At 32.8% G+C, this 17,655-nt stretch overlaps 1 protein-coding gene across 2 annotated transcripts in view; it reads left to right on the forward strand.

The window, feature by feature from the left end:
• The window catches only part of Edil3 (EGF like repeats and discoidin domains 3), a 397,607-nt gene that overhangs the window by 115,687 nt on the left and 264,265 nt on the right, over window positions 1-17,655 (forward strand). For both annotated transcript variants that reach the window (XM_027927824.3, XM_027927826.3), the window contains exon 2: window positions 4,283-4,411. In XM_027927824.3, coding sequence (XP_027783625.1) covers window positions 4,283-4,411 — 129 coding nt within the window. The remainder of the gene's footprint in view (window positions 1-4,282; window positions 4,412-17,655) is intronic.

A 17,655-nucleotide genomic window follows, 5' to 3' on the forward strand; every position in this document is an offset into this window, starting at 1 on the left:
TTTGTTTTTTTTGTATCAGGGATTGAACCCAGAGGCACTAAACCACTGAACCACATATCCAGTGCCTTTTATTTTTTACTTTTTATTTTAAGAGAGTCTTACTGTGTTGCTTAGTGCCTCTCTAAGCTGTTGAACCTAGTCTTAAACTTGATATCCTCCTGTCTCAGCCTCCCAAGTTGCTGGGATTATAGGCATACGCCATTGCACTTGGCTAACAATATATTGTATTCTTAAAATATTCTAACAAAGGGTATATAAAGGGTTCTCACCACAAAATGGTAACTATGAGGTAATTATTATGTTAATTAACTAGACTTAGTCATTCCACAAGGTATACATAATCTCTAAAATATCAAGATGTACATAAAAATGTGTATAAATTTTTCTCAAAAAAATGAATGTTCACAAGTCTTATACTGTATTAGAAATGAGTAGACTTAAGAAAAAAAGGAAGGACAAAAAAGTGTAAAGACAAAAGAGAAAAAGAGGTCAACTAAACAATAGCTGGCATCTATAAGACACAACAAGAGTATAACCATTCTGTCTAATTCTGACCGCAAAAGTATTATATGACTAACACATGTGTGGTAGGAGACTAACTAGATTGAGTATTATTGTCTAGAAAGGACAGGATGGGTGCCATGAAAGTTTTCTTAAGATAGCAAAAAATTCTCCAGAATGATGGGATAATCAAAGGGACAAGAAACGCCAGCCTCACGTAGCCTGGGTGTATGAGGACTGTACACCAGCACCAGTAAGTGCACTGAGCAGAAAAATGGATGCAAGAGAGGGTGAGATCTCAATCAGAGCTACTTGATTTTGAATAAATATTTAAATACAAGCTGGTATACCAGAAAGCCTCTAGAATACCGTTTGGATTTTGTCTTTCTTCCATAGACACTGCTTCTGTCAGCATAAATAAATCAATACAAACATCTACATCTTGACTTGTCCCCATGGACATTGCTGTACCAACAGATCCTGGTCTGGGGAATGTAGAACTCCTCTTTATAGAAATATGGAAAATATATAGGATTATGACTGACACTGAAAAAATGTTTGGGGGGTTAATGCTCATCGTCATGTGCTATTGGGAGTTAGGGAAATGCTGTCAGTCTAACTGTAAAGCTGTGCTGCTTACATCAAAAGTAGAATGGCATGATATTACATATAAATGATGGAACTTTACCAAAAAAATCTCAACAATGATACCTGTGTGTTTAGGTTTGTTACTTAACCGGTAGGCAGTGATTTTCATTTTTTGTTTCACTACCTCGCATTTATTAGCTGTATTTGAGATTAAATGATGCCCCTAGGGGCTGGGGTTGTAGCTCAGTTGTAGAGCACTTGCCCCTTACATGTGAGGCACTGGGTGTGATCCTCAGCACCACATAAATTTTAATAAAAATATTGTGTTCATCTACAACTAAAAAATACTTTTTAAAATGATGCCACTATTGCTTTCACTCTCCATAGTCACCTTTGAGTCAAGACAATGCTCATAATTTTTTTGCTGGGACTTCTTCAAAAGCTTAATGCTTTGTTCTTTGGTCATCAGCTTTGCTTCCTTCATCTATTCCAACACAGTGCTGCCACCTGAGGGATCATTCCTCAACACAGATGGAGTGCTGTGCTTTCCCATGTCTAATGTCCTTTTATGATTTTTCGTCACTTAAAGATAAATGCCAACAATTCTGACACTGCATACAAATTATTTTGTGTATTATCTTAATTTTACTTCATCACTGTCTGTCCCTCATACATATCTTTGCCATAGCTGTATTAGTCTATGTGAAGTTCCTGGAATTGGCCGTGATTTTTTTTCTTTGAATATATTATTCCCTTTGCCTGGATGTTGAGCATGTACCTTCTCCTTATATTCCTCACCTCACAGTAGTGAATCCCTTTTGAAGTGTCTATTGATCCCTCATTCAGTCATCTATAATAAACACAGGTCTCATGACTCTGTGCTATAATTGTAATTGTTTCTGCATTTTTTACTCTCCCCTACTATGCTCTGTACTTCTTCAGGGTGAAGGCTCTCATTAGTTTGATATGTTCAGTACTTACTTCAGTAGATACTCAGAGAACAGAGGGATAGACTAATGGAAAGATGGTCAAGTGGCTAGATAGCTAGCTACACATATAACAGATAGAAAGCCTATGGAAATATCTTCATCAGTCACCAACTTCCCCATTCAGAATGTACTCTGTGAAATACTGCTGAAGTTGTTTTCACAAATTGATCTCACCAAGCCAAAACATTAATTGACTCCTCATAAATTACAACATAATTTTTAATCTTCCCTGATCAGAGATATGTACACTTTTTCAGTCATTCCCAGGCAAACACTCCATGTCCCAACTGTAGTAAATACCTTGACATTCCCAAACACTATCATTTTACTTGTTCATTTACTCCTCATTTATTACTCTTTCCTAATATCTGCACTAGTGCTAATATACTATTTTTGTTGGTTATCTTAGTGTAGCTAATAAAATGCTTTATAATTTTGACAAAAGTTTCAACTCCCATTTTTATTTTTTTCTAAAATTTTAATGTGGTTAATCTGAAGAAAATTGAAGTAACTTTTGGCTGGGAAAGCTCTTCTGAGGGAATACAGTTCCTAAGAAATATATACTAGCATGACGTTAGGGCCCAGATGCTTTTCTGAATTTTGAAAAGCCCCATTCTCTTTTAGTACAGGAGGTGGTACTTGCACCTATGGAGTACCCTTCAAAACTGAAGGGGCTTCTAGGAATCTGATTTAAGAACCTTGTGCAGTAAAGCACACCTATGATTCTGCCTGAAGACTGATTTTTCACTCCAAACTTCCTCAGTTCTATGTTAGGTGTGCCAGGAAGCTCAGGAACAATCCTTAAGATTTCTAGATAGCTTTTTGTTTGTTTGTTTTTGGTACTGGGGATTGAGCCCCAAAGCACTTTTACCACTGAGCCACATCACAGCCCTTTTTATTTTATTCATTTACTTGTTTTTAAACTTTGAGATGTTTGTCTCACTGAATTGCTTAGGGCCTCACTAAATTTCTGAGGCTGGCTTTGGACTTGTGATCCTGCTGCCTGCCTCAGCCTTCTGTGTCATTGAGGTTACAGGTGTGTACCACTGCACCTAGCTCTAGATGCGCTTTTATTTAGTAGAGATTATCCTTCCAACTTCAACTTAATTATCTGAAATGTTTTTGCCGGGAATTTGTAGTTCCATCCTTGATTTCATATATATTACTGTGATCATGTCTTTCTGGAAAAGTTCTACATTTGATCATTTACTAGTTGGAGAGGCTGGAGATGAGAAATAGTTTTATTTTCTGGCACAAGTCATGGTCCCTCTATATTCCTTCTCTTTATTTTCAAACTGGCTTTTTATTTAGCCTCTCTCTTTCTTATTGTACCACATTGCATGCAAGTAATAAGAGGTGTGATATTTTAACAGTCTACCTAGAAATCTCATTACTCATACACAAAATTTCACTGGGTATATTTTCTGTCCCCCAGGTTACATCAGGTGACACCATTACCAATTACTTCTTACTATGTGACTTTGGTAATTACTTTTTCTAGATCTGTGGTCATTTCTGACTGTTATTCCAGATCCCATCTACAACCTCCTACCAAAGCCATGGCTATATATATATTAGGTATTTCTTATTATGTAATTAATTTCTCTATAGCAATTTCTGTCTTATTCTTCTGTTTCTATCACTTCTTTCAAGCAAGCTAACATGAATGGGTACTCATGACAAGGGTGAAGTTCCAAAAGAGGATGTGGGAACTTTCATGTGCTTTTTCAAACCTCTGTTAAGATCTAGCCAGAGCAGATCATATGGACAAGCCCAGCTTCTCAGTATCCAGAAATAAATTATACCCCTTTGGTGCAAGGAGTTACAGAGTTATGGAGCTGAGTGTATGAATGCAAAGAAGGTACTTGTTATAGTTATTCTGAATCCAGTCTACCCAACATATTCATGTTAAGCTTTTTAAAATAAATTAAACAATATTTCTTTTACACAAAATGAAGTAATCCCAAACTGAATTAATAACTTGCAGATGCAATAATTTTTATGTGGTGTAATTTTTCCTCTGTTACATACCATTTGTCTTAAAAGCACACAGTTTCAAATTGATTTTATAGACATTATATGTAAATCCAAATACTAAAGTGACTTTGCCAAGGAACATCAGTGCGGTGTGTGAGTGTGTTTCAATGCCAACCTCTCATTCTTCCTGAAACACAAAAAGTCAATCTCTGTTCCTTTTTCCTCAGGTGATATCTGTGATCCCAATCCATGTGAGAATGGAGGCATCTGTTTGTCAGGGTTGGCTGATGACTCCTATTCCTGCGAGTGTCCAGATGGCTTCACAGATCCCAACTGTTCTAGTGTTGTGGAGGTTGGTAAGTGCAAGATTTAAGCATTTCAGTAGTTATCCTCTTAGTTTTCATGAATGACTGACAAATTTGGCTGGCGTGTTATGAAGATTATGTGTTAGACTGCAGTGTGATTTACTTATCTGTAGGACTCTCAACTTTATCATTTCCAGTTAAATTAAATTATATTTCCATTAGTGGCATTCTAAGTAAATTTTTTCTTATATTTCTGGTGATTCATACTATAATTCAAGACACGATAAATAATAATTGAATATAACACAATCCTTATATCTCAAAAGTTAATTTAACTTTTTATTCTCAAATTTAACAAATAATTTTCAAGTTAATTTTTCCAAGTTAAGTTAGTTGAAAAAGAAAGTGTTTCTTAGGCCCTGTTAATATGCACCTGTACTTTGTAGCTGTTCTAAATAATTACTTTTCTTAGAATATAAATACATATTATATTTCTAAGAATTTAAACAGGACAGTATTCCAATTGCAAACTCTTCATGATCTTTTCAAAAACTTTGCTTTGAAAAAATTGATTAGAGTTACTGATTGCATTTCAAAATGAAGTTTTATTTTAATCTGTGAAGTATTTCATTGATATGTATAGTTATGGATTTAGGGTAACTTTTAGAATTTCTAAATAGCTCTCCATTAGGGAAATGGTGTACTTTAAAACAATTGGATACTCTGTAAACTTGTACAGGGATTTTGCACTCTGATTAAAGGTAATATTATAATTAAGTCTGAAAAACAATTATATTTTTTACATTTGTACAAAGAAGAGTACAAAATTGACTATATCTGTTCTATAGAAAGAAACCATATGTTTTCATAAAGATCTGTTAACTAAAATGGTCCTTGGAAAATTTGGGTACTTTAATAGCTTTTGGAAAATGGTTTTGAAGAAGATAAGCATTACTATTTTTAGTCAGTAATCAATTTGTGTTATTAATCATTACATCTAATAGTAACTTATGCATAGTAAGAGCCCATTAACTGTCAGTTAAATAAAGGTAGAACAATTAAATAGGACCATTAATTTACCATATTTGGCCACTAGTTATCTAGTTATTGGGTTTTCATGTACTTTATTTCTTAAATGTATTTTTCTTTCATTTTGAGATTTTAACATTGGTCTGACTGTATCTGTAAGAGTTAATTAAATTATTGCTGAAAGGTACTTTGTTCATTTAATTCACTTCAAAAATAAATCTTCTTTAAGGTTTTCATTAACTCATGGTATTTTAGGAGATTTGACAAAGTGCCACAGAAATAAAAATTTTGTAACCACTTTGACCCCATCTTCAAATATATGCACTTGATTTTTAGAACCAAAATGAAAATCGTATCCTTTCAGAGTATATATTTCTGAAGGAAATTATAGCTATAAATATTCCTACTATGACAATATGAATAGAATAGAATATTGGTATTATATTTTAACCCAACAACCACAAATTGCAACATCTTAAATTTATAGTCTATGTTTTTGTGAGTACTTTGAAAAAAAAACAAATATAGAATCGATGAAAAATGTGTTTAAATAATTAAAAAAGTGGCATCTTCACAGAATTTTATGTAAATACTTGAAACTTCTGGGCCATATTTTTAAACATTAATTCAATATTTATCATTTTATTAGAAGAGAGGTTTTTAAGGACAGTAACATTTTGAAAACTAAGCACCCTACCATATTTCATTTAATTTAGTGAGTCTTTGGGGACTCAGATAGCTATAGAATTAAATTTAATTCATATTTATTGTGATATGTTATTAAAAGACCTCTGATAGTCAGACATTGTATAATTTTACTAACTTAAGCTATATGTCTGTTTGATATGTAACAGCACTCTTTCTTAAGATATACTCAGGTATATGTTACTTGGAATAAATGTGTTTGTGTTAGTATTCGCACTGTTATTTAACATAGTATAGTAGTTATACCAATCTTAATTTCACATATAGGTGTTATACCATTAAAATAATAGAAAATAAGAATCTTAAAAATTAAAACATCTGTAGTTTCTTATATAAATTTTGCTATTTAAAATTTTTTTGAGGTGTCAGAATATAAGGGGAAATCAAAAACAATTTTGAAGTTAGATACCTCTATAGGACAGTCATATTACGTTACTTATCTTTCTATATATCCTCTTTCTCAAGTCGCATATATTAAAAGAATACAATTTATTTATTAAATCCAAATAATTAGCAGTAATGCTTTTAGTATGTAGCCTACCTTAGGTTTCTTCATATTTTCAAAACTAATTATTGGGACCAAATACTTGAAACATTAGATTCTTTCCCTGGGGAGGGGGGAGTATATTGGAAATTGAACTAAGGGACATTCAACCACTGAGCCACATCCCTAGCCCTATTTTGATTTTTATTCAGATACAGGGTCTCACTGAGTTGCTTAGTACCTCGCTATTGCTGAGGCTGGCTTTCAACCTGCAATCCTCGTGTCTCAGCCTCCTGAGCCACTGGAATTACAGTTGTACCACACTGCTCAACAGAGCATTAGATTCTTAGGGGCTCGTGTTGTGGCTCAGTGGCAGAGCGCTTGCCTGGCACATGTGAGGCACTGGGTTCGATCCTCAGCACCACATAAAAATAAATAAATAAAATAAAGGTATTTTGTCCATCTACAACTAATTTTTTTTTTTTTAGATAACATTAGATTCTTAAAGCCCATTCTGTCTTCTCAATTTGAAAATGATCTGCTTTGCTGAAACTTTTGCGGTTACTCTTCTCTGCTTTTAATTAACATCAGTGAAGAAAACAGGATATAGCAATATTTTATACAAGAAACTGAGTGTTTTAAGGTAATATCTTAAAAGACAGAAGAGGTGAACTGTCATCATTGCTTTATTTTACTTACTCATTACTACATCAAATATAGAAGTTTCTTCTTTGCATCCAAAGTTTCTTATATCCTTTTCAAAACACATAAATTTTGTGATTTTATGGAGTTCTAAATGTTCCTTTTACTTTCCAAGGGCAAGAAAAGAAACTTATTCATATTTGCTTAGAAAAATTTAGGTTTTAGTCTCAATTTTTAAAATTACATTTACCCTACTCATTCTACAGATAAACTTATACTCCTTCATTGCAGTTCATCTGAAAAGGAGTTTCAAATGCATGCTTAGAGAAAAATCTCCCTTCAATACTTCACTACCAACCTTAATACTTTAGATTAGCCTTGTTATAAGTTGATGCTACTTATTTTAAAAGAAATCTTTGTACAGTTTTGTACATTTTTGTCAAATATGCAGAAAATGCTTTACAACTTTTACAATCAGTCCTCTCATCATTTACATTCTTATAGTAAGCCAAATTGGCATGCTCCATTTTGTGAACTTCATTCATTAGAAAATATTGCTTCTCTTTGGACTTTATTTTGGATACTTCTTGTTATTATTATTATTCTTTTTTTTTTCTTTTGGATACTTCTGTGTACTCCAATATCCACTTTCCCTCACTCTTTCTGTGTTTCTGTCTCCCACACATGCAACTCTTCCCACATAAACCCACATATCTCAGTATGCCCAGGCTTTTACAGTTATTAAAACTGCAAAAGTCAGTAGAAAAAATTCTCTGACAGCAAACAAAAACAACTCCTCCCCCCCAAAAGAAAACAACAACAACACCTACTTCACATCTTTGAATGTATAGACATTTTCCAGGCACAGATGCACACAGATACACACACTACGTGCTGTCTCCCTTTCACACCTTAGGAGTGACCTCCAGTGGCTAAGCCCAAATTACTTTTCAGTTACCTACTCACATGTCTAGACAGCACTGTGTTGTTTGGAATATAGTGTTCATACATTCATTTCATATAGCAAATTTCCATTGCCAGTGGATGTTTTAGAGATCTAGACAGAAATATTGGTAGTTATTACATTGTGTACTAATTCAGTAAATTAATAACAAATATAAACTCTTCCAGCTCAGATACTTATGTGTTAATGAAATCAAAGGGGGCAAAATAAGTGTTCAAACTTTTATTAAAAAATAAAATTAGGGATATAGTTTAGTGGTAGAGTGTATGCTTAGCATGTGTACTGCTCTGGGTTCCATCTCCACCATCACCCAAAATAAATAAATCAATAGATATGTACAGAAATTAAATCTTAGCTTACTTGTATTCTTAAGTAAAATTTACTGAGCACTTGAATGCTGAAGATGCATGGTAAAGAAATTTGCAGAAATTGCTGTCCAGGTGGAAAAGTAGATAAGCATTTATATTGATTATATGTATTTTATGGATGATCTTGTTGCTTTATAGATGATCAGTCTTGCTTGAGTTGTGGAGAAAGCACTAGACATTGGTGCATAGAAGAATTGGGGGAAAGTTTTAATAGCTAAAATAAGCATTCAACAATATATTTGTTTACTCACTCATCCATCAAATGTTTTAATAATTACCTTATACCAGATTCTGTTTTGGACACTGAAGATATAATCCCTAAAAAATAATAGTCTTTACGTACACGAATCTCAAAGACTGAGAAGGTGATGCTTGACAGACTGAGAAGTTACCATTTAAACAGAGAGTAAACCTAAAAATGGTTTTGAGATGAAAACTGAGATAAGTAGGGATGGAGAATGAGAATGGTAGCTGAGAGGGGAATTTGAACCAAGGAATGGTTTTCCTTTAGAACTAAAGACTCTAATGATATTATGGTCCAAATATAATACATAAAAATTAAGTTGGTATTTTCCTGAAAATAAGCTATTAGATATCTTAGAGAAATTTACAAGTAATTAGCATACATTTAACCTATTAAATATACAGGTTGAAAACAAGGAATATAAAATTTGGAATTTGGTTGTAGTAATGTAAGACCGTTCATCAGTTTTGGAAAGAACCTGTATTTTTTATTTTATTTTATTTATTTTTTTGTGATACTGGGGATTGAACTCAGGAGCACTTGACCACTGAGTCACATTTCCAGAACTATTTGTATTTTATTTAGAGAAATGATCTCACTGAGTTGCTTGGCACCTCGGTTTTTTTTTTTTTTTTTTTTTTTCTTTTCTGAGTCTGGCTTTGATTTCCCGATCCTCTTGCCTCAGGCTTCCAAGCCACTAGGATTACAGGCGTGCATTATTGAGAATAGTTTAGTAAAGATAATAAAGTCAGTGTATCATTTTATTTATATATCTCTGCTTCTGTTTCTTCTCTGTAGTCACACTGGGCTTCTGGGAAGTCTTCTCATTTTTAGTAAATAAATAAATAAACATGATGGTACATTATCCTGTTCTATTCTTCCCTATATTCTTCTATCTTATTCACATCCAAACCTATTTCCCAGATTCTATTAAATTTGTGACTTTTCATTCTCATCACTGATAATCTGTTCCCCTTTCATTATGAAAAAAATGATTATGCTTACCTCAGAAAAATAAAGACTATTGAACAAATTGGAAATAAAATTACAGATTGACTATACATGTGGCTGTCTTGTGAATAACCGTATTCATGTTTATCTTTTAAAAAGTGATCAGTGTCAGAATATCAAGAAGTGTTAACAGTCTGACTCTGTCTAAAATAGTTCTTGTTAGTAACCATGAAATATCAGAATGTTAACAATCTTAAATAAATATCTTGGGTATTGTAAGGTTATTTTTAGATTTCCAGAGTTTGGTTACCAAATGAAGGATTCAAAAATTTCAATTATTCATACAGTAGGTGAAATTATGAGTACTTGTCAGGTTTTCTTCCCTCTTAAGATTATTTCTTGGACTAAGGAAGGATAATTCATGATTGAATCCATCTTTCTAGAAATTATCATAATGAGAGCTATTCTGCATAGACTGAAATAATTTCTCCAAATCTGCTAGCCATAGAAGATTGCTAAGAGATTTCCCAGTCTAACTAGAGCTAAAGGAAATTATTTTCAAAGTTATAATTACTTTCCAAAAAGTAAGAAAATGAAATATGTTTATAAAAAGAATTACACAGTTAAGTAGCAGCCAATAATTTAATGCATGATTTTTGTGTTCATTTTGTGCATACTACAGGAAAGTAATTTTGTTTTATATGTATAAAAATTCCTGTAATATGGCTTATCAACTCATAATCTCTCTCATTGATTTTTAAAATATTTCTAATTCATCATTAATTATAATGATTAGAGTTTGTTTGCAATTCCAAGCTCTAGCAATTATGTGTTAACTCAGAGGGGGGAAAGTAGAACATCAGAGAACCTTAGAAATTACGAGTATAGAAAGCTATTCTTGCTCAGTTGAAACACAAGAACCAGTTTGTACTAAAACCATTTGTAGCAAAATACAATATAAGGCATTAAAAATATTTGCTGTATACCATTTATACGACTGTTCTTTTTTTATAGTATACCTTTCTGATTAATTTGTGTATGAAATGACATTGGACATGTATCAGTAAGCTTTTACTACTTAACAAAGAATTGCAAAATTTTGTGATATAATTAATTAAGTGAGTGACCTTATCTGGGACACCTTGTAGGTCTTTAGTGCTCTCATTCCTGCGTCAGCCAAGTCAGCTAAATGCTCCCCTGGTTCTAAGTAGTGATCTCTACTGGATTGCATTTCCTTACATGGTGGCAGAGACAAGGATTGAAGTAGTGAGGAATATCAAATCCTAATTACAAGCATTTTTCAAATCTTAGATTGTTTCACAGTAGCTAACAAAAATTTTAGTGGGAAGATGTGCCATTTTGTATAGCAAAGTTGAGAATGACAGTGGGAAAGGGATTTGTGGCTGATTTTGTAGGCTACCATAAGCTCAATCTTCTATGTGACTAACAGATTTTGAGAAATTATTTCAGCCTTTGCAGGATACTTCTCATTATGATAATTTCTGGAAAGATGGATTCAACAGTACTAGAATTATATAGTTTGAGGCCAACATGGGAAACATAGTGATACCCTATCTCCAAGAAAAGAATGTTATCTTATCAAATATAGCTTTAAAATAACATATAAAGATTCCATCTCTTTTTATTGCCCCTTAAATACTTTATCATTACAGGGCATAAATTATTTTGAAATGACTAAAACCAGGCATATGTATAGTCTAGTTTGATTGATGAAACCTTCAAGGAAATAACAGTTGTATAAAATTAAAACCAATAAGAGAGAAAAGACATTTAATCAAAACTTAAAGCATTCTAGAGCATCTAGGTTATGGAGAGGCTTACAATAACTGATAGAGAGCATAAGAAAATTAGATAAAGACAAGAAGTGGGAACATGATTAATATCACTCTGATGGGAAGGAAGGCTATTGGATGAGTGACAAGATTTGCTCTCCTCTTCAGAAACATGCATTAGTGACATAGAAGATGGAATGAAGAAAAAGAGATGAAACATTAAGAATTCATTAAAAGTATTTTGAACAATTGAAAATTTTAGAAACTTCTGTAGCATTTAACATAATTTTATTGGTACTTACTATGTTCTAGAATTGTGCTATTTGTTATGAGAAATTGCTAGAATAAAGCATTACTGAAATAATAAACAAGGCATGAATCTCTTATCAAGGGGTTTAAAGTAGATTCCATTGTTTTGAAGGTTTATTTGACCACATTCCCTAAAGCTAAAGGAAAACCAGAGGTGAATTTATACTTTTAGAAAATTTGTTATCCAACATATATCAAAATACTTATATGAAGAAAAGTTCTGTAATACATATTACTTAAAGCACAATGGCAACATATAACTTTTAAATGAATAATAATGAGAGAGAATTTGGGCTGAATCATCCTCAGAGCATATTTTTCTCTTTATATTATAAAATTCATCAAGCTACACTTTAAAGTGGACAACGATTTATATTTATTATCTTTCTTTTATCTCAAAGCTTGAAAACTAAAATAGAGTATAAGTTAAATATTTCAGTGAAAGACAGAACCAAGATAAGGATATCTGTTTTCTTAAGTACCAATACATAGAAAATATAACAAATTTCAAATAAGACTTAGCATCTTCTTTGCATTTGATAAAGTCCTACAGCGTTTTTATCCACTGAGGTTTGCTTTGCAAAAGTAAGCCCAATTGCTTCATTCAAATCACAGAGAACTATTGGGTACAGAACTCATTGTTCCTCAGTTACCTGAGAAACTACAAACATTTTCAAGAACAAGTCAGACACTTTACTTGTTAACTCAGCCTCAATCAATGGTTTTGCCTCCCCAACCAATAGATAAATTGAGGTCCATCACAGAATAGCTTCTGGCTTCAAAGGTCAGAATTCATTAATTGTTCAGCTATGGAGGTCCTGCAGCATTACTCTCCATAATGATTTCCTCACACAAAACTCTTGGTGAGACTCAGCTCACAACCAGCTTGGTGGTTGTCAGGCATCATGTAAGGATCAGGAAAGGTGTGGGCACTGGTCTTTCTATGCAGTTTACTGATCACCAGATTGCCATGAAACTAATCCTCTTCTTAATACTGCCTTGTATATTTATAGTACACTATAATTTACACACACACACACACACACATACACATACAAAATAATTGAACCTGAAAATCACCATAATCATATTCATCACCATCATCATCATCATCATCATCATCATCATCATCCATTTAATCCCAGTGTTTATCACACACTCTTTTGGAATTCAGTAGTTTGTAGAGATCTGGAGAAACCCATTCTCTAAAGGAACTCATCACAGTGTTGTGGTTAAGAACCCAGCCACACTGTGTTCACATCTTAGCTTTTCTATCTGCAGTTGGTCCTCAGAATTTGCACTTCTCATGGATTCAAACAAATACAAAGAGAATTTTTTTTTAAAAAAATTGCAACTGTACTGTAATATTTTCCTTGTTATTGTTCCTGAAACAATGCAGTATGACATTTTACATAGTATTTGCATTGTTATTTATTATCAGTAATTTAGAGGTGATTTAAAGTATATCAGTGTGCCTAGCCACAAAGTTCTTTGTGCCATGTAACTGAAAATACTATGCTATTTTATATAAGGAACTTTAACATATCCACATTTTGTTATTTGCAGGGAGCCCTGGAACCTTGGACACCAAGGGAAAACTGTACTATATCTGTGACTAGGAAAGTTACTTAATCTTTCTGTGTCTGAGTTTCCTCATTTGTAAAAATACAGCAACAGTATCAACTTCAAAAGGATTTTGTGCAAATTCACTGAATCAACACATGTAACGTCCTAGAACAATGCCTAATTTATAGTGCCAGCTAGAAGTTATGGAGTTAAGTTTAACTTAACTTCTAGTGCCAGCTAGAAGTTATGAAGTTAAGTTTAATATAAATAATTAAACCTTATATACAATTCAAAAGCTACATGCAGAAATCAAAAATATAAGTCTTGAATATTTTTTCATCATTTCAGTTACTAATAACATTATTGAAGTGTCTAATAAATCCTGACCTATTTTTTTTATGGCAGGATGTTTTTTTCCTGCTTTTGTTTGACTACGCAAACTAGGGATAATTTATCTGTCAGCTTTTGAGTTAAAAAAAAAAAACTCCTTCAACATATAATTTGACAAATCACCTCATTTGGTATGGGAAAAAGAGAACCCTGTATTTTATTACTTGGAAATTATAAGTAATGTTTGCATGATTAGGAATCAACCCTTTAGGAAAATAGCTTTCCTTATGCTTACTACAAATAACTTAGGAACTGATTTTTCTTTATAAGATTATAGAACAGGAAACCTGTAAAGGAATAAGAAATACCAAGTTGTAATTTATGATGACATATTAATGTTAGATTCTTGTGTGTGATAGGTCAACACTAAGCTCTTTGTGGCTTTGAAGAAAGATAAAATAGTCTTGGTGAGGGCAGGGATCCACTAGAATCTTCCATTTAACAAATGTATATTGGGCTTCCCAGAATGGCTTTTCCTCACCCCAAAGGGTAATATACACTTCACATGAACCCAAGATGAAGAGCCTGCTATTGGGATACTTACAGTTGAGAAAAAATAGACACATCAATAATCATTACACAATGCAGAAAATAATAATTATAAGAGAGTAACAAAGTGTTTGAGTATCAAGTGGAGAAAAGATCACTTCTAGTACTATAGTTCATATTTTATGGCTGAGGTGATTTCTGAGATACCCTGAAGCAGAAATGCATTTCCATAGAGCAAGTTATTCAATGGGAATATTGTAAGCAAAACAAAATGTTAAAAAGCACAACAGATAGAAAGGGCAGGATCTTTCAGGGAGAATTAGTATTAGTGGTTGCTCAGAATATAAGGTGTTTATGGGAAGGATTGGGAACAAGATTGGGAAAGAAGTTTTCAAAGATGTATAGAACCTCTAGGCATCTCTATTAACTGTTCCCATAATATAGTTTTCTTTGTTAATATCAAAATTAACCCAGGGACATGATTTCATAACCTCTCTTAATAATACATTATTGAGGCATATAATCATTAGAAAAACAAAATAATACAAATCTCAACTGAACAGTATTTGGGGTAATTTTTAAGTACTACCTCAGGCTTTTCTTTTGAGGATTAAATTGTTGAAATTGTACTTTCTTTCTCTTGCATTTTTATTCTGCCTTCAAGATAAGTCTATTTTTCAATCCATTAATTATTGCAATTGTTTTCAATAGGACTTGGTCTAATAAGTAATTGAGCTGAAAAGAGCTGAATGTGGCTCATTGACTGAAATAAGTGCTGATTTCTAACTTCCAGTTTCTAAACAGAAAATAATTATTAGAAGGAACAGCTATAAAAGTTTAAAGACATTTTTCAAGAGACCCCATTATAACTAGAAATGTCAGCTGATATGGAAAATCCCATGAAAAGCCACTAAATATTTTTATTCAGCTAGATGGCCACCTCATCCTGGACATTAAGGACAATGTTTTTGTGAGAACAAATGTGTGCTATTCCTGTCTGTGGACTTTTGTCACCTACATACAAGATACATGCGAACTAGATATTTTGCTGAAAGATTGGAAGATTATCTTCAAAGCTTAGTTTGGTTTCAAATTTTATATTTCGTTCCCATTATCAAGATACCTTTGACATTATTTTTGTATGCGATTTGCTAGTATTTTATTAAAAATGGCTAGCATCTATGTTCATAAGGTATATTTGTCTGAAGTTTTCTTGATATGTATTTTTTCTGGTTTTGGTATGAGGGTTATACTAATTTCATACAATGAGTTTGGAAGTGTTCCCTCCTTTTCTATTTCATGGAATAATTTGAGGATTTTTGTTAGTTATTTTGGGGAGATATGCTAAAACTTAGCTGAGAATCCTTCTGGTCCTGGTCTTTTCTTTATTGATAAGCTTTTAATGGCATCTTCAACTTTATTGTTTGAAATTGATCTGTTTAAATTCTCTATGTCTCTGATTAAATTTTGGTCAGTCATGTGTCTCTAGAAATTTGTTGATGTCTTCAAAATTTTCTTCTATTGGAGTATAATTTTCAAAATAGTTTCTAATTACCTATATCTAATATGACATTATTGCATGCCATTCATTTGTTCTTCCACCTTTCTGGAAAGGCATGACCTCATCTCCTGCTTTTCCCCTCTTCCCCCAACCTGTCTCCAGGCAAGAGGGGATAAGATTACTAGTATCCAGTACTGTAAAAATTAGTCCATGAAACTGAAGGAAGAAGGGAAAAGAAACTAATTCCTACTCTTTTAGTAGTGTGTGTGTGTGTATGTGTGTGTGTGTGTGTGTGTGTAATGTTTGATTGCTTATTGTAATAGAGCAGCCTCAACATGTTATGAACACAGTTGTATTTAGGGCTACTTAGTGCTCCTCTGTATTACTGTTTACATTCTTATAACCATATTTTAAAATAACTTAAGAAATTTGGCTTTTTCAAGAGTAGCTCACCTAAAATGATGATCAGGACATATAAAACCATGACATATAAAAGTAAGTGAGGATTTGTGTATCAGTTAAGAAAAGAATTATGGGGTTATGATAGCTATCAAAATTAATTTGAAAGGCTGGAATATCAAAGAAAGATTCACATTATTCCATTGTTCTCCAGAAAATAACACTGGTAGAGATGTGACATGTTCCTTTGGGAGATTATGAGTTCCCCTGTGCTGGAAATTTTGAATGATATCTAGATTTTTGGTTGTCAGTTTGTACTGTGACCTTTAAATTTGCTTTGGGTTTTAAATTTTATTTTTAAAAGTTGCAACATCCTTTATTCTGAACAGTATGTTTTCTTCACTGTTTTTTGAAGGTTTGAAAGAATAGAAATTAATAACATGCATTTACAACTTGAAAATTATTTATTCATTTCACAATACTGTAGATCCAACCCAGGGCTTAGTGCATACTAGGCATATGCTCTACTACTAAGCTACATCTGGAGCTCTAAAGAAAACAATCTAAAAGATCAGAAAAAAATGAGGCTTGGGTCCTCCCTGGATAACCCTCCACCTTTATGTAATTCCATTGACTTAAAGTTAGACCCATCTACATTTTTATCAGTTGAGTTTTTAAAGACATTCCAATTAAGGAAAAATTTAGCCTTGGGAGACAAGTTTGGCAGATAGGGAAATTACATTGTCAATGTCATTTGATTAACATCTGGATACAGATACACTATTTTCTTTTAAAGAAGGTCCTAATGATTCTGAAAAGAAAGCGTTTAGTTTTAGCGCTTTTTTTAATAAGCAGAAAAAATCTTCTATAGCAATCATTAACTCAGTGCAGGGGCACATTAGATTAGTCAAACTCTATGTAGGCAAACAGAGGCTGAGTTTATAGTAGTGTGTTTGGGATGAGTTAAAACTGCATGAAAAAAATAATTCCCTTTCACCAAAAGGAAACAGATACAACAGAAATATCTCACCTTTGAAAATTTTTTCTTCCCACTTGTTTTAACCTTCATCTTTTGTGTTTCAACAGATATTTTATTTTTTCCTTTTTATTGGTGCATTATAATCATACATAACAGTAGGATTTGTTATAACATATTCATACACACACAAGATAAAACAGTATAATTTGATCAATTTTATTCCCCAGTATCTCCCCTTTCTCCCCCTCCCTGACCTTGATCCCCTTCTTCTATTCTACTGGTATCCCTTCCATTTTAAAAAAAATTGTTCTAATTAGAGGGGAGTGAGGGGAGGGGTGAGGCTGTGGGGATGGGAAGGACTGTAGAATGCATCAAAAGGTATTTTAATTAAACCAAATGTGTGGGTCTGCATTCTGGAAAGCCATCATTTCAAAGTAATCTTAAAATTTCTGAATTCCTCTTTGGAATATAAACATTAAAAT

Source organism: Marmota flaviventris, chromosome 5, assembly GCF_047511675.1.
Source record: "Marmota flaviventris isolate mMarFla1 chromosome 5, mMarFla1.hap1, whole genome shotgun sequence".
NCBI classification, from domain to species: Eukaryota; Metazoa; Chordata; class Mammalia; order Rodentia; family Sciuridae; genus Marmota; species Marmota flaviventris.